General features: G+C 43.5%; 1 protein-coding gene across 4 annotated transcripts in view; it reads left to right on the top strand.

The window, feature by feature from the left end:
- The window catches only part of ARHGAP18 (Rho GTPase activating protein 18), a 219,720-nt gene that overhangs the window by 108,739 nt on the left and 92,476 nt on the right, over positions 1-18,505 (top strand). Inside the window, exon 1 of one of the 4 annotated variants that reach the window (XM_084776807.1) lies at positions 4,324-4,427. The exons of the other annotated variants lie outside the window; for them this stretch is intronic. Within the exon in view, the coding sequence (XP_084632933.1) occupies positions 4,333-4,427 (95 nt within the window). The 5' untranslated portion in view covers positions 4,324-4,332. Of the gene's footprint in view, positions 1-4,323; positions 4,428-18,505 lie in introns of those variants that run through there. 4 annotated transcript variants of the gene reach the window in all.

The raw sequence follows: 18,505 nt of genomic DNA, 5'->3' as shown, positions 1-18,505 counted from the left end.
AGTCTACCATTGTTGATAATTTGAGAAATCAGAATTAGTTTGGACCAGGAGCCTGAACGTTTCATTGAGAATATTATTAGGAGCCAGATTTTGTTTTTGTTTTTGTTTTTTGAGACAGGGTTTCTTTGTGTAGCCTTGGCTGTCCTGGACTTGCTTCGTAGACCAGGCTGGCCTCGAACTCACAACGATCTGCCTGCCTCTGCCTCCCGAGTGCTGGGATTAAAGGCATGTGCCACCACACCTGGCTAGGAGCCAGATTTTGAATGAAGTACAACACTTGATATTTTAGGAATAGCACATTCCACTTGAACATAAAGCATGGATAAGGCAGGTGTATTGTGTTTGTATGTCTGTTTTTATTTTTTCTTTTCTTTTCTTTCTTTCTTTCTTTTTCTGTTTGTTTTTTTGTTTTTTGAGACAAGGTTTCTCTGTGTAGTTTTGGCGTCCTGGACTCAATTTATAGACCAGGTTGACCTCAAACTCACAGAGATCGGCCTGCCTCTGCCTCCCGAGTGCTGGGACTAAAGGTGTGTGCCACTGCACACCACTCCGCTGTTTCATTATTATGAAAGCAAAATTGTTTATTATTGGAGACTGAATAGGGGATTGGCTCAGCAGGATTTGAATAGCCATTGAAAAGAACTTTCAAGCAGCTAAGACAACACTGGGGAGATGTATGTTGTAGCTAACTTTAAGAAGCAGCCTGGATCAAGTGAGGACTATTGAAAAGCTAACAGCAAAGGGCACTAGCTAAGATTCAGGGTGCACATGCTTTCAGTCACCCTGCGTGCCTAGAGAGTTGATGTGAGGAGGAGCTGGCAGGCCTGGCTCTTTGGAAACTGGATAGTGTCAAAGACAGCAGGAAGGTCAGTCACTGTTCAAGAAGGGAAAGACTGAATTGGACCTCTTCATGTGTGTGAGTGCAGGCATATGCACCATGTACATGTGGAGGTGGGCTGACAACTTTTGGGCTTGGTTCTTTCCTTCCTCTGTGTATGTGGGGTTTTGTGATCAAGCTCTGTGCCATCTCACCAGCCTCTGAATCAGACCTTGTGGTCTGAGTTTTAAAAAATGCTGTGGCTGGCTGGGCAGTGGTGGTGTGCACCTTTAATCCAAGTATTCAGTAGGCAGATGCAGCTTGATATCTGTGAGTTCAAGACCAGCCTGGCCTACAAACTTCCAGGACAGAGAAACCCTGTCTCAAAAAACTAAAACCAAAACCAGCCAAACAAACAAAACCATTATGTCTGTGTTAGTGAGTCTTTGCAGTCAGAGAACCCTACTGGGAGATACACTCAGGGAAGAGATACATTTTCTGGTTTTATTTTATTTTATTTTATTTTATGCAAATCTAAGCTTATTATCATCAGATGTGAAAAGTTTGCCCAGTCTATTGTGTTTTGACATCCAAGCATTTGCTGGGTATATAGTCTATTTTATATTATTTCCTTTTATTTACTCCTACATCATATTATGAGAAAGATAATGTCTGTATAAGCCACACAGATCTATATAGACAAATGATCTGAGCTTCCCTTTGGAATGGTGAGCGTGAAGATGAGTGTTTTGCTGTGGGCAAGTATGTGAAGGCTGAGAGTCCTTTCCTCAGTGCCAGACATCTCAAAACAATATACTTCTGTGAATATTACAATGCTAAAAAGCTTGGTTTTATATCCTCAAGGTTTAAAAAAAATCTGCCCATATGAACTTGGGGAATGTGTGGGAACCAGCAGTCACTGGTTCCTAGTGCTTTAAGCAGCATAAGGCCTCCTCTCTGATGGAGTGGAGTGGGGTGTGATGGAGAGGTTCCCGTGCTGTTAAGGGTATTCTCTAGTTCCTAGCTCATTAACCTGCAGTAGGGCTGAGAAAGATTTGGCAACAGTCAAGGAGTTTTTGACGGCACAATGGTTAAAGATTCAAAATCAAACATGTCTTGACTGCCAGAAGTTTCTGATGGTGCTGGCTGGTGTGGCTTCACTGCAACCTTAGCTCTAGGCATTCAAAACACACACACACACACACACACACACACACACACACACACACACACACACACTCTGTGTATGTCATCATGCTGCGCAATGCCAACCAACACTGCCAGAACACTGCAGCCTGGATCTAAGATGGTTGTGTTATGAAGCAGGGTTGATACTATATACACAGAGTTTTCTGCACCTACAAAAAGAAATGGTTCGATTGTGGGACTTTTATATTTTCCTGCTGTCATTTTTCAGCATATACGTATCAAATTAACATATCTTTGGGCCCTGTTCTGTTAAAATATTTACTTTAAGACCAGTAGCCAGGCACTGTGGCATACACCTTTACTCCCAGCACTTGGGGGGTGGAGACAGGTGGATCTCTGTGAGTCTGTCAGCCTGGTTTGCACATTGAGTTCACAACAGCCACGGCAACAAAGTGAGACCCTGTTTCAACAAACAAGCAAGCGAGCAATAAAACAACAAAAGAAGGAAGATACAGCATCAATGAACATGCCAAACTGGATCAGGAAAAGCTCACCAGTCCTCAACCCTACACAAAGGACAGTAAGCAATGGAGGCTAGCTGAGATTGGGAGAGGTGAAATAGCCCAGGAAAGACCTCATGAATTGGTTGTCCAAAAGGACAATCCTGAAATCATATATACATATAACATTATGCATACTGAGCAGATTATCCTTATATATATGTGCATATACAATACCACCACCACCCACACTAACAATTAGTGAAAAAAGAGACCTCAAATAATGTGGTGAAGGGGATATGAAAGGATTTGGAGGCAAGGGAAGAGTCAAATGTTAAGTTATAATTTTGAAAAATAATTAATATGACTACTTGAGTTGTTAATTAATTTGAGGTTCATAAAATTATTAAATGAATTTTATCCTGGGATTAGGACATAATTTTCAAAAATTTCTGAAATAGTCCTTCCTGAGCATACTTGTGTTATCTACTATGTACACGAAGTGACTGTTTCAATAATAATTATAAATAGAAATATCCATAAGCTCTCATGTTCTACATCCCCCACTATCCAAGTATTCAGCCAGTATTTAATTCTTTCTCTAAATACGAACAAGCAGGGGCTGGAGAGCACTGGCTGCTCTTCCAGAGGTCCTGAGTTCAATTCCCAGCACCCACATGGTGGCTCTCAGTCATCTGTAGTGTGATCTGATGTCCTCTTCTGGCCTGCAGGTGTACACGCATACATAATAATAAATAAATACATCTTAAAACGAAAACGAACAAGCACATCATCTCACTGGTGTGCAAATCCCATTTCTTTAGTAAATGCAAAGGATTGTTTTAAAGTAAACTTTATTTTTTAAAATGTTGTTAAACATTTATTCGTACCTATGTATGAATATGTTCATTTTCATACCTATGTATATACCCATATATAAGGAAGCATAAAATATCTCAGGTAGAAAGGTACCTCTAGGGAAAAGAGTTTAGAAGCCTTGTCTAGTTTGACAACCCACTGAAAAAAAGAGAGGAGACCCAACAGAGAGAGAGATAAAAGAGGAGTACTCAATTTATGACTTTACACATTTCTTCAGCTGAATTTGGATGATTAAAAAAAAAAAAAGAAGTAGGCCATATAAAAGGTTTCTCAGTAACCGAGGCACCCATAAATACATCTTCTGCAGTCGATTTCAGCCAGAAACCAGAGGAGAAACACTACCCCTCTCCGTGCGTTTACCTCACTTTTAGCTATAAAATGTTGCTGCCGTAAAATGAAGGGAGACCAGCCACCCCACAGTATGGGGTATCTATCCCTCTCCTTTCCTAGGGTCACTGGTGCCACCTCATTTGCTTCCCATCCGGAAGCTTACATGGGATTTTAAATATTCTTTAATATGTACTCAGGACGTGAGCGACTGTCAACACCTGCCTAGAGAAAATAGAAATGTCAAAATGATGAGACATCCATACACCTATGATGTAGCTAGGTTGATTTTCAGACCAAGAGGGGGAAAAACAGCCTTTAAATCCGATATCCAAGATTCAAGCTCATTACAGCCCGAAGGAAAATCTTAGAGAGCGGTTTTGACTGAGATTTGAGGTACATTTCCATTCAAGTTATCCTTTACCTCAGTCAAGAAAGAGATGAGAGCAAAAATCTGAGGAGAAAATTGAGACAGATTGCCAGAGAAATAAGCAAACACAATGAAAGGGGAAACAGAACCAAACCAAACCAACGTAGTTTCCTCTGCAGTGAGTTGTTGACTATATTTAGCCTAACTTTGGTAAACTTTGTTCACTGTAGAAAACTGAGGTAGTGACAAAGCTTTAACCATCACCTTAAAGCTGGTCTTCACGAATCTTGATGCGAATGCCTTTACCTGTTTGCTCTTCAAAGCGTTTGTTCAGTGTTTTAGCACAGAGGCTCAAACAACAAATCCGCCTGAAGCAATCACAGTGGTGAGTTTGGTTTTAGCTTTTCGGTTTTTGGTTTTTATGTATTTATTTATTTACTTATTTATTTCAGTTTTTGAGAGAGGGTTTTTCTGCGTAGCCTAGGCTGTCCTGGACTCTCTTTCTAGACCAGGCTGGCCTTGAACTCACAGCGATCCGCCTGCCTCTGCCGCCTCCCGAGTGCTGGGGTTAAAGGAGTGCACCACCATGGCTGGCTTTATGTGAGATTCTTTAGACCAAGTGTATTCCAGCTTTGAGGGTGGAGGTTGGGAAGATGGTTGTGTTTGGGAAGAGTTGCATAGCTCTTGCAGCTCGATTGTCACTAATCTAAAATCTGGAATGTTCCTGAATGTGAACCCTTGGGAGCACAAGTGTTTTCGATTTTGGACCTTTGATTTAGGTGTGTTCAACCTGCTACTTGGCCAATGACATAAATTATTTCTAATTCTCTTAACAATATGCAAGAATGGTACTGTTGCTTCATTTTAAGAATAAGAGTATGGTGGTAAACTGAGCCAGTGGGTAAGGGAAGTGGACCCAGAGCTTATGGGGCTGGGACTGTCAGAATGAGGAGCCCAGAATCCATGCTGCTCCTATAGTTACTGTGCTCATAATAGAGACTTAAAAGTCAGTGAAATGTGCCAAGTCCATAGCATGTCTTATGTGTGAATATGTGGATGAGTTAATGTTTGGGAACTGATAGTTGAATGTAAATATAAAGGATAATTTGGGAGCCTTTTCTTTTTTTCTTTTTCTTTTTTTTTTTTTCTTTTTTTTTTTTTTTTTTTTGTCTTTTTGGTTTTTCGAGACACGGTCTCTCTGTGTAGCCTTGGCTGTCCTGGACTCACTTTGTAGACCAGGCTGGCCTCAAACTCACAGCGATCCGCCTGCCTCTGCCTCCCGAGTGCTGGGATTAAAGGCGTGCGCCACCACGCCCGGCTTATGGGAGCCTTTTCTTAATCACCCCAAATGAGTTGGAAAAGTTTTACAGCACTAGAGCTGGGCAGATACCCATCTAGTCTAGCCGCCTGTGCTAGACTGGCTACTTCCGAGCCACACGCCCTGAGTCACTTGCCATATTGGTCTCACTCGGGCTGCTTCTGCTCCCTCAGGCCAGTCTTCACGGCCAGCTCCTCGATGCTGTGTCTCTTCTTTCCTCTTTCCACTTTGTGGCCCCTACCCGAGACCCCTCACTGGACAGGAAGTTCGGCCTTTCTGTCTCCTCTACCCAGCCATTGGCTGTTTAGCTTCTTTGTTAACCAGGAAGAGATAATTGGGGAGCAAGGTTTACACAACATCGATCAGTGACCACGACAGCGCCCACATCTGGACTGCAACCAGACCTTGGGGCACAGAAATCAGCATCTGAATCCACAGCGCACCAGAACAACCCCCAACATTGAGGACGTCACATTTACACTGCATGTTGTTCACATAGCGACAACCTTATTAAGCAAAAAGATCACTTTAAAGTGGATTACAGCAAAAGGAGACAGACAGTGCCCTTGCAACAAGGCGTGGCTTGGGGGAAAAAATAGGCCTTTCTGGTCTTTAGAAGAGGGGCAGTGACAGTAAATATGAACCAGTTAGCTTGTTGCATTATAATTTCAAGAAATGCAGGCAGCAGCCAAAGAACCTTAGTGGTCTGTGGTGTCCCTAATCTGTACAGTGACTTGTATTGTCAAGGGTGTTGGTGGTACAGAGGGAGAAGACAATTGAGGTCTGTTGGCAGCCTTTCTTCACTCTCTGTTTTTACTATGTATGTATGTATGTGTGTGTGTATGCGTGTATATATGTATGCATGTGTGTATATATGTATAAATGTATGTATATCTAATATATTTATATATGTATCATCTATCTATCTATCTATCTATCTATCTATCTATCTATCTATCTTTTTTTATCCTCCCAAATGTTGGGAGTGCCACCAACTTTGTTCTTCATGGTAGATGATGAGCAAGGCCCCACTCCTGTTGCCTCCTCTTACCTCCCCATCGCCCCACTCTTCCATCCCTGCCTGCCTCCTCCGCCGCCACCTTCAGTTCTTTGGTCCAGGCATGTGTGTGAATGCCCAGTACTCTCCCATTTCTTGGCTGAAAGCCCAGTGGACATTACTAGTCTCTCATCTGCCAGAAGCATGCCGGGCACACACCACCCCCCACCACCACAAGGTTCTTGTCAGTTTCTTTTGCCTTCCATGTGCCTATTGCCATTGCTTGGCAGATCTTGATCTGAGAAGAGCCAGGACCTCACAAGACAACTGGGCTCAGATGACCGTTTGCTGATGGAGCTCATTACGCATGAGGAAGAAAACCCATTCATAAAAGAATTTCCCCCACTGAATACCTGGAAATAAAAAATATTATTTTTTTTCTTTGCTGTATTGTGGCTAATACTTACCCTGATATTATCTTAATTTATTTTAAGCATTTGTGCAAAAAGCATTTGTTAAGGATTAAGAAGTGGGGTGGTCGTGCACATCTATAATCTCAGCTCTTGGGAAGGTAAGGCTAGAGGCTGGACTCTGAGGCCAATCAGGGCCACATAGCAAAATCACACCCCAAGAAAGCAAACAACAACCCCAGGAAACTTCTGACATATGGGACAAACACTGGTTACAATTCAACTGTCAGCTCGTGAAATATGTAAAGACGTGCCATCGCTGTAAATTGTCACTTGGTTTGAAAACTCTGAGTGACATTGCCCCTCAGCTGGAGTTGTTACTCTATGGAATGTGTGCTCCTTTCTATTTTAAGAAAGGGCAGAATTACCAAAGTTTCCTCCATGTCCTCTCCCATGAAATAAACTATAAAAGATATTTTTTTGTTTGTTTTTTTTTTGAGACAGGATTTCTCTGTGTAGCTTTGGCTTTCCTGGACTCACTTTGTAGACCAGGCTGTCCTTGAACTCACAGAGATCCACTTGCCTCTGCCTCCTAATTGCTGGGATTAAAAGCATGCACCACCACAACCCAGCTAAAAGGTACAATTTAAAGTCATTTGTATATACTTACATACAGGGAAATTTAGATGTTGACTGGTTTTCCAATTCTGTGCAAAAGTTTAAATTTATTTTTTGTTAATAAAGGAGTTTTTGTTGAATGACTATTTGATGCCCAATATACCTTCACTTAAAAGGAGGAGGGCTAAACATTGGCAAAGAGCAGGAAATGGGCTTCTGAGAGGTACAGGGGTAAAGAATTGGGTTCTGTGTCAGCAAGACTTAGGATCTCATTTTGAGGATGAGGGCCACACTCTGGCAATGTTATCTAGAGCTGCATTGTTTGTCTCCTGTTTCTAGTCTGTTTGCTCAAGTGAGTTGGCGTAAATCAGTGATAATAGGGTGCCTTGTAGCAGAATTAGCTAGGCAAGTGGGGGCAGAGGCCTGGATGCGTTTCTCCAGCATGTTGCGCCAGGGTGGAACTGAGCAGCAAAGAGGACGTTCTTGGGAAAGGAACTGGTTGATGATCGTTTTTGGGGGTGGGTTGGGGAGGAGGGGTGGAGGGTGGGGGGCGTGTCTAATGGGGAACTTTCCTTATTGTCATAGTGGTGTGCTCTGACAGTTACCATTGTTTTGCCGTTGCCATCTGAGTACCCATTCTGGGTTAGAAAACTCCTGCCTTCTAAGCCTCATGGAGGAAAAAGAAATCCACGACTAGTGCTGTAGCCATCAGTGGCCTGCACAGAGCCATCTGACCATCCCCTCCTCTCCTGTGCTCCTGGGCCATCCTTGAGCATAGCTTGGAGTGTGCAATCTGGGAGCCACTGAGTAAGCCTGTAGTAAGATTGTCTTCTGTTTGGACAGAATTGAGTTTCTGTTATATCCTCCAACCCTGACAGAAATAGCTAGAGAGCACTGCATGTGCCCTGTTCTCTGTGCCCAGTAGTGGAAGGGTTTTTGTCTACATAATCTCATTCAAACTTCACCTCATCTCTGCAAGTGGATGGCGTTGTTGGTTCCAGTTCATAGAGAGAGGGCACCGCTCCGTCAGGGCCCCATAGTCAGCAGCCAGCCAGGAAGCGGCCCAGGCTTTTATATTTTGGCCAGCTGGATCAATGTAATTCTCACAAGGCTTTGCTTTTCCTGTTAAGGAAAATGGGCCAGAATGTTAGCAGCCTGCATGTGTGTTGATATGTGTTATTATGCAAGGATTCCTCAGAGAATGCAGGCTGATGTAAGGGTTTGGCTCTGATGAGTGTAGCTTGTTGTTGTGTGGAAGGTGAAATTCAAGGGCAGGTTTTCTGACCCTTGGCTAACTTGGCTTCGGTGCCTTTGGTGTTGACTGGGAAGCAATGAGCATAGCTAGGGTCCCAAAGCCAGATGAGGGAGTGAGGAGATACAGAAGTGGAAAATGATGGACGTACATGAAGAAAGCATGCTGACCATGCTGTTGGGAGTTCTCCATGTTATACCATCATTTCCGGATGCTGGGTGATTGCTGCATCTGCACTCTAGATATCTCCATAGCTAACCCCGCCCCTTCCTCCTCCACTCACATTGGCTCAGGCATCATCTTGCCTGCTGTAAAGACCTTACTAACTTCATCCCATTCCCTTAGCCCACATCATTTATTTTCAGGGCACTTCCCCTCTACCTGGCCAATCATAAATCCCTTTGTATTTTATCACCTTGCCACTCTGTTAAGCCAGAGCTGAGGCTTTGATTCATCGTCGAATGCAAGCATTTTGGATAGAGTTGTTCCTTGGCAAATGGCTGGTTCATCTTTTTGAGTTGATGGACAAATGTGAAGAAAAGGAGGCATAGGGCTTTGCATAATTTGCCTGTGACCTCAAGAAAAAAAAACTGATGGCTATCAGGTTTTAGATTCTGTTTTATATCATAGTTCTTAAGATTACATCCTGCCTCCACCATTTTCCCTTCAAAAGTCTATTTTCCATAATTTTTGTAAAATCTGTATCTCTAGATTTAGGATAAGGGGAAAAAAATCCAAAGTAACCAGTTCAACTTGTCCCTTTTACAAATGAGAATTTCATCATGATCCACTCAGTGTCGATAACTTATCAAAGTAACTCCACCTTCTATGCTGGAGGAAGGGTCAGAATTGAGTCTCACGCCATCTACCCCTGCTGCAGCCACTTTTTTCTTGTCACAGCAAGCCCTGTTTTGCTGCAGAGCTTACTTAGCTCATTGGTGATGGGTTTGGGATAGAGGATCTGTACTTTAATGTCACAATATGAACCTACTTGAACATAGGCTGTCCTTCAGCTACCCAGAGGGCCTGGGGGAAGCACAGAGTGGCATGGGACTGAGGCAAGCTGGGTAGTATATTTATACAAAGAGAGTCTAGCCCTTAACAGCTGCCATTGTTCCAAGATTCATGGTAGGAGAGAAAAAAAGATGATACGCTGATAAAAACGACCTAATGCTTATTCTAGCCAAATAAAACCTTTTGCCTGCAAGATCTCCCCTTGCAGGATCCTAGGTTGGAGGTTTTCCTGGGCATTCTCTGTCTCTATCTCTGTCTGTCTGTCTGTCTGTCCCTGCCTACCTGCCTGCTTGTCTGTCTGTCTGTCTGTCTCTCTCTTTCTAAGTAAAGATGGGACTTAGTGAGTGGGACTTGGTAACAGAATGAGGCAGCATCACTGGGTAATTGTTCTTTGGACTGGGCCCAGCATCAATGGGCTGGGTTGTCAAAGTTCAGAAAAGGAAAATAATGATCAATAAAAGAGTATTTATTGCCCATCTTTATGACCCTGGTGATAAGCATGAAGCATGTGTTTTCTCTGCGCTGATGATGCCATCTCTCCTAATGGAGTGCTTGGTCATGTCGTTTCCTTGCTGGGAGTCAGAAGAGCATCAAAGAGTTTGTGTGTGGATACCAACCACCCTCGTGTTCCTGGGGAGCATTACCCAAGTTCTCTGCTGCCAGCTGCACAACGGAATATGGATCAGGGCTAGAATTGAAGGCCAAGGCAAGAAAGGAAGGATGCAGGAAATTTGGTCCAAGATTTTGTTTGTTTGTTTGTTTGTTTTTCAAGACCGGGTTTCTCTGTGTCACCCTGACTGTCCTTGAATTCACCTGTCTCTGCCTCCCAAGTGCTGGGATCAAAGGCGTGCACCACCACACCTGGCTTGCTGCAAGATTTTAACTTGATTTGTTACTTTCATCTCTTTTTCAAAAAGTCTGTTGCCAGAAGAGTTGTATTTTCTCATTGTGGACCTTGTACACAATAGTAATGAAAGTGTGTTTGTCGTACTTTCCCTCAAGCTGGCTGTAAAGTTGTGCATATATACATATATGAGCAAGCTAGTGATTGGTAGGGTCACTATCTAATCTCTATCATAACTTGAATTGTCTTTCCTGAGGATGGTATCAGAGCCCAAAATTCTATAAAATACAGCCCCAAAACGGAAACCATCTCTTAGCCTTATTGTGACCACTGTCCTTGGCAATCACTCAGTGCTCCTTTTCTCCTAACAGAGCAACTGGGTAGTGGAAATAATAAAAACGGAGGAATTAATTAACATTTACATTTCAGTTGCAGAATGACAAGAGGGCTCCCTCTTTCCCAGAAGATTTTTGGCCATTAAATTGCTTATTAATAACTGAGATACGTTGGGATTAAAAGCTCACAGACTTAAGTCTGTGGTTGCTTACACATTCAGTTTAGCCGTGTGCGTCTCTGGGTTATTTATTTCTGTGTTTTAGAGGTAAGGTCTGACTGTAGAGAACAGATTGGTTTCAAACCCACCACCCGAAGCAACATTGGTGATAGCAGTCATGCAACTCAACATCTCCAATTCACTAAGTCACAGAGGCTCATAAAATCTCTATGCTGTCGCTAGTGAATAGGTTAACTATATGTGGCCAAGAGGTCTCAGTGCAGTTACATGGAAAGTAGACATGCAAGTGGAGAGTTGATGTCACTTAAAGGACACCATCTTTGCTACATGGGAAAGCGTTTATCAAGTGGGAAGACAGGCTTGTGGTTTTTATGGGCTAATGGGCAGGATGCCTGCATGGGAAGAGTGAAAACATCTCTCCAGGCCCATGCTGGACGTTATTGAAGGCAAGAGGCTGAATGGACAAATTGCATCCTCTTCATAAGGAGAGTGTGGGAGCACACTGGGTATTTGTTCCAAAGGGCTCATAAGTAGGCCCCGTGCCCTGATGGGCCTTTCACGCTGGGCCGCCGTCACCTCTGAAAGAGCAGCCTGTCCCCAGCTGCTCATTTTCATCTTCTGCCATATCTGTATTCATGTGCGTCAGTCCCCACACAAAAGAGCACAGCTTGCTGTTCCTGTCTTTGCTTCTGTGATCCACAGTAAAACCATTTAAAAATATATTAAGGCTTTTACATGGAATAGTAATTTATGCATGGTGATTTTTTTTTTAATCATTTGGCCTCCAGCAAGAAGCTTTCAGAGGCTCTTACGCCTCAGGGAGTAGCAGCTTGGGGGGGGGGCGTGGGAGGGGCTGGGTTTCCAGGGCATTCGTTGCACTCTGTGTGTGTGTGTGTGTGTGTGTGTGTGTGTGTGTGTGTGTGTTGGCAACACCAGGTAACTATGACAGTGTCACCTGGGAAACAGGATATAGAAAAGTGCTTGGTGGACTTGAAACCAAAGTTCCAAAGAGCTCCTGCATTCTGAGGAGAACTTCAGGAACCTTCTTCACCTGGTGAGCTGGTGGCCTGAGGAGTTTGGGGTGGTCTGAGAGTGGGGCATGGGAGAGTGGCTGTGTTCATTCTCCATGCTGTTCTCAAGGGAGCCTTTCGAGTGAAATTGAATCCTACCCTTGTTGCCAGCTTGGAGCACAGCTAGTCATAGCTGGGAAACCTTCTTAGAAAACCTTTTGTTCCTTATGTCTTTCCTCCTGCTCCAGCTGAGGGGCCCCTGATGTGCAGAGTGGTGAGGTCCTGCCTGAGGCCAGGCAGCACCTGGGAAGCCAGCCTGAAATCCAGACCTCTGACTCTGACTGCTTACTTGCTTTGGCAATGGCTTTTTAAAATTGTCTCATTGAAAGGAAAACAGTGCTATATGTTATGTTAATAAGATTGGGAGCTGGGGTGGGGTAGGGTGGACCAATAATGTAGACAGAATAAGCAATTGCCTTCGTAAATGTATAATCTCACCAAAGAACCAATTATTATTAATTTTATATTCATCGTCTTGAACTTGTTTTTGTTGTCAAGCACCCTTGCATATGAAATAAGTTTAGCTTAATCATAAGTTAGGGTGTTTGGCTATTTTTACAGCGTGGGAGATGGAATCTGTGGCCTCCTCCATGCTTAGTAAGCTCCAGCATTGAACTACAATTCCAGCTATCCAACCTTCCTTCCTCTGTTTTAGTTTTTAAGACAGGGTTTCTCTGTGTATCACTAGCTGTCCTGGAACTCACACTGTAGATCAGGCTGGTCTTGGCCTGCCTCTGCCTCCTGAGTGCTGGGATTAAATCGTGTGCAACCACTGCCTAGCTCCTACTTTTGAACTCAAAAGTTGTCCAGATTGCCCTTGAAATTTATTCTCAGTACAAGCTGAACTGAAACACGCAACCCCTCTGCCTCAGCCTTCTGAGTGGCAGCCATCACAGGTCTTTGCCACCCTGCTTAGCTGGCAGAAGATCTTTATAGCATTGAGGTGGATCCCCGCCTCCCCTGTCTTTCCTTGGTTTTCTTCCTGTTTGTATTTATTTAGTGTACTTAGCAAGTGAGCTGGTGTTTAACTTGAAGATGAAGTTTTATTTCCATTCCACACATGCAGGCTCTTCCACACCACGCAGATTCTTTTATCCTGCATAAATTTGTTTTGTGTCTGAGCTTTCTGCCCCCAGTCCTATAGTTTTAACTCTCATGTGTATGCTAATGATCCTAAAATTATCCTTTGGCCAGTAACTCTTTGCTGAGCTCGAGAGCTCCCTTCGCAAATACCTGGAGCAATGAATTGTCTCTGGTGGCTTGGACTTGGGAGTTACCTGAGGATGTTAAGTTGCAGACCAAGATTGAGCAAGTGTGAGGTGTAGCCTGAGATCCTGGTGACCTTGTGCCTGGTGTGCAGGTCCATAGAGATGAGGGGAACTTCCCACCCTAAAGGTTCATTAATTCAGCTGCAATGATCAACAATGGATGGATTAACCGAAGAAAAGGCTTAACGATCTGTTTATATACACAGGGCACTATAGGGAAGTTAACACCCACAGCCTAATGAGATTTAAAAAACTCAGAGGACCCCAGAATGGTAGTGCATGTCTGTGATCTTAGTCCTCAGGAGCCTGAGGCAGGAAGTGTGAGTTGGCAACCGTTCAGTTACACGGCAAAACAAAAACAAGACAAATATTAAATAAAAAACAGTAAGATGACACAAGAAATATTAAAAAGCAAAAAAGGCGGGGGGAGCGGGGGGGGGGGGGAAGCCAACCTCACGCACTGTTCCTATGTTAGAGGGAGATGAAGTCATTCATAGATGCTTTACAGAACCTGCCCACTGCCAGGTAAATTATGATGGAAAACATCCTGACATCAGTCTGGATTTGAGACTTGCTCAGGACCCTGGTCATCCACATCATATTTCATGGCTGTGTTGAAGTGCAATAAACAATACGAAAGGCCCAATGTTTGGGCCCGGTGTTCTTAGGAAAGTGAGAATGATGAGGCAGGCAGGTAAATGGGTCTAGTAAGAACAAGACGATAGCTTGGGAAGAATTTACTTGTTGTGTTGGTTGCTTTTCTTGCTGCTGTGATCAAACACCTGGCAAGAAGCAACTTCCTGGAGAAAGGGCTTGTTTTGGCTTACAGTTTCAGGGTCTACAGTCCACCACAGCAGGAAAGCATGGTGGTGAGAGTATGAAGTAGCTGGCCCGTCATACATTCGCAGTCTGGTAGCCGAGTGAGAAGAGTAGAAAATGGGGCCGAGCTCAGAAGCCTCAGTGCCTGCCCCTAGTGACAGGTCCTCCTCCGCAAGGTCTGCCCCCAGCTGTTCAAACCACAACACTGATCGATCTGCCTGTAGCGTCCATTCTCGTGTTCTCTGCAGGGTGCCAATCTTGGGAATCCTCTGAGGAACTGACTTTTAAGTGAACAGTGGAGCTTTAGGAAAAAAAAAAGTTCTCTTGTGCTTCAGGAAGGAAAGAGAGGTGAGGGATGGAAGGAATGGGAGGTTAAAGTGAATTTGGCTCTCCTCTCCTCTCAAACGTTCACACAGACATTGGGCCTTTGGTGTTGGTTGCTGCGCTTCGACACAGTCATGAAACATGGTGTGGATGGCAAGGGTCCTGAGCAAGTCTCAAATCCAGACAGATGTCATGATGTATCTCCATCATAATTTACCTGGCAGTGGGCAATAGGCCTTCAGACTGCTGACTGAGCCGCCTGAAGAGTTTTCTTTCTTTCTTTCTTTCTTCTCAGATGAAGCCAGCATCTTACCTGGTACTACAGAAAGGACTTCATGACGAGACAGTATGAGTTGGGGCTTATTAAGTAAAGTATGGGGCTTGTTAAGAAAGCCGTAGTGCATGCTCATGTTTAAACCTAGTAAGGCATGGTGTCATGGTGTCAGATGCATGGTGGGTACTCGCAGTTTTGGAAGGCTTATGGTGTGCTTCTCTAGAATGTCTGTATACCTAATAGTCTTCTTCCTTCCCTCCTTCCCTCCTCCCTTCTTTCTTTCTTTCTTTCTTTCTTTCTTTCTTTCTTTCTTTCTTTCTTTCTTTCCTGTGTATTGACATTTATGTGTCACAGCAGACATACAGAGGTAGGGGACAACTTACAACTTGCCAAGGTCAAGAATGATTTTATTAGAGGTTAAAAGAAAAAAGAAAGAAAGAAAGCAACAACAACAACAACAACAACAACAAAAACCTCAGGGCAGGCAAGCTGTAAACTCAATGGCTGCCCAGGGGAAGGAAATAGAAGAGGCGAGGGGAAAAGCCATGCTGGCATTTGGCAGATAAGCAGCCACATAGCAGGGGAAGAACAGTTGAAGGGTATAAGGCCCATAATGTCAGTGAAACCCGAAGTATAAAAAGACAGAAGAAAATGGGAACTTTCAGAAAAGCAGGCGAATCTATAGCGCTGTATCCTATGGGTCCAGTAACTACTGCGCTAGCTATAGGGATTCTGGGTAGGAAAAGTACACTATCTCATTAAAGGGCTAATTAGTCTACCCTCTCTGTAGCATGGCTTAAGGTGAGCCTGTTTCTAGAGACAGTCCCTTGGCCAAGACATTGAACACTCACAAATGGTTTTCACACCAGCCAGAGAGTTTATTCTCTTGACCAAAAGGAGAAAATGTTCTACTCTAACCTTATCACCCTCTGCCTCAGTCTATCGAGCAAGATCTGTCATTGATTGTAAAGCTCACCTTTTGGCTAGGCTATGCTGGCTGCCTAACAGGTGCCAAGGACCCACCTATTTCTTCTCCCATTGCCTCCTTTGGTTGTAGATACGAGTGGCCATATCTGACTATTTTTTTTGCCATGGTTTCTGGAGATGCCAATTCATGCCCTTGTTTCAGCTTTTTACCCACTGAGCTATCTCACGAGCCCATAGTGAAGTCTTTAACAAGTGTCCTTGCTAGAATGAGTGACTCCTATGGTCTGTTTCCATAGCAACCACTGCTTAGCATATTGTGTTGGAGTTGTACATGCCTCGCTTACTGAATATGCGACCTATTTTATCTAAAATGAATCTTCATTTCATTGTTTCAGGTAATATAGAGTAGATTTTCAGTAAATCATGACTCAGTGGAAAGCAAAACATTCTGTGGATAAATAGCAATGAGTTTCATATGTTGAGAGCAGAAGAAAATCTAGCAATTGCATACATTGGCCTGTCTGAGGAGAACCAGTTTCCTGCCTCATTCACTGTGTAGCTGTTCTTGTCAGTATGGAAGTTACCAGCCATCTATGGTGACTGAGCATGTGATGAGAGTAAGAATCACAAAAGAAAATTTAAGGTCTTAGAGTGGAGTAAAGGATTTCGTTAATTTGCATATTTGCATAGTAGTTATATGTTGCAGTGATAACACAGGGCACATTGCGTTAAACTATAATTACAGTTAACATGAATTTTACCTGTTTTATTCATCCATTCAGAACATGCCCAGTTTTCCTGCTGCTCTGGCTGTGCTTCCTAAGGGCTGGTAGAGCATTTATTTCTGAGCTGTTCGCAGCCTTAGGAGTTATGAATTTAAAATACATATATGTAAAGATAGCACACATGGGTTGGGCTCTTCAAGTTGGGTCTTTGAGATGCTTTTTGTCATACTCTACATTAGAAGCTGATGTTACTTGTAAACATGAGACTCGGTGCGTAGTCCTGTACTATGACCCACAGAATGATCAGAAGAAGAAAGTGAAGCCTGGTGTGGTAGTGCCCACGTAATCCTAGCTCCTAGGAGGCTGAGCTAGGGGGAAAAGGGATTCAAAGTCAGTCTAGGCTGCATAGCGAAACCCTGTCTAGAAAGAAATAAGTAAACACAAGGTAGAAAGCGAGGAATATTATTTATATTTAAAACTTTATTTTATGTGTGTGCGTGTACATGTATGTATGCTTGTGTGTGCATATAGTAGGCAGGTGTATGTTTGTCTATACTTGGGTTTTCAGAGGTCGGAGGGGGACTTTCGATATTTTCTTCTTACTTTTAACCTTATTGCTTTGAGACAGGATCTCCTACTGAACTTGTAGCTATATATACTTGACCAGCCTGGCTGGCCAGCAAGCTCCTAGCCCCCTGTGTCTGTCCTCCTATGCTGGGCTACAGGCACATGAGGCCTTACCTGCCTTATTTGCATGGACACTCAGGTCCTCATGATTTTAAAGGCCTCTTAACCACGGAGACAGTTCTTCAGCCTGAGAAATTTTAGTGTAAGCTGACCAGACCATACCCCCAACCATCATCTGCTTAGTGTCTTGCTTGTACAAAAGTGCAAGGCCTGCTATAGTATCACGGATATTTTCTGCGTGGTCAGTTTTTTAGTGTTTAAAAATTAAGGATTCTACCACTTTAGATTTCTCTCTCTCTCTCTCTCTCTCTCTCTCTCTCTCTCTCTCTCTCTCAAATCTCAAACTTACAATGTTTAAGGCAGTTTAGAAACTCTACAGCCAGGTAGTCCAGTGCATCCTGAGCTATGTCTCTAAATAATTGCAAACTGATTAAAATGAAGCCACTGAGGTGGAGGGTTAGTTGTGGATTAGTAGGACAGCTCGAGGTGACATGGCGCCCTCAATTAAGGTGTGACAATGAAAGGCAGTGTTGGCAGTTAAGGGGGACACCACTTTTAGAACTGGAGGGGCCTTGAGGTACTGTCTTTGCTTTTATAGGATGAATGTGTCTGTCATACTCACGCAAAGACTAGTGAGCCTGGAAGCAGGGCCAATTCTTTGTCTTCTCCCAGTAGAATCTGCTTTCCCAAGCTACCCTGTGATAATAACATAACAAATGGGATGTCTCGGGCTATTAGTAGGGAGTAAGAAGGATGAGGATGCTTGAGGTGTGAGAATGCACAAGAGATAATGCAACCACTGTGATGCATGGAGCAGGAGCCCCAAGTGAGAATTAGGTGGGTGTTCAGGAGGTAGCTAATGATTTCTACTCTCTCCAGTGCACTCCATCGCTTACTGCAATGCACTGATTAGGGTTTAAAATGGCCCAATGAATTATGCAAAAACTGCATCTGCAGAAGGGGCTGTCTTGCAGCCTAATGCAGCACAGATGGAAAGACCCTCTTTTAATCATTGTTCCCACAGTACTCGGAAGCGTTTTGAGGAATAAGCACACAGAAGTAGAAGTGAATGGCGCTCACAGCAAATGAATTCCTTCTGCAGGGAGGAACTGAGAGGCATTTGTGATGCAGATGGCTGCTGTGGGTTTGAGCGAGCATCCTTATCATTTGAGATTTACAGAAGCAGAGTGAAAATACTCGCTTTTTAAGATGGTTCCACTAGAGAAATTACGCCTGCTCGCCTAGCCCAACATGTATTATTATTATTATTTTCAAGAAATGGTGACAATGAACGTTTAAATGCCAATTCACTCCAATCAAGAAAACATGCAAATTATCTCTCTCTCTGATCCTTCCTTACTACTGAAGAGATGGAATTAGTTAGCATGCCCTCCCTTTTATT

Source organism: Acomys minous (genome assembly GCF_964271855.1).
Source record: "Acomys minous genome assembly, chromosome: 3".
Taxonomy (NCBI): Eukaryota; Metazoa; Chordata; class Mammalia; order Rodentia; family Muridae; genus Acomys; species Acomys minous.
Note: the sequence above shows the minus strand (reverse complement) of the source record. Positions and strands in the feature narration are given on the sequence as shown.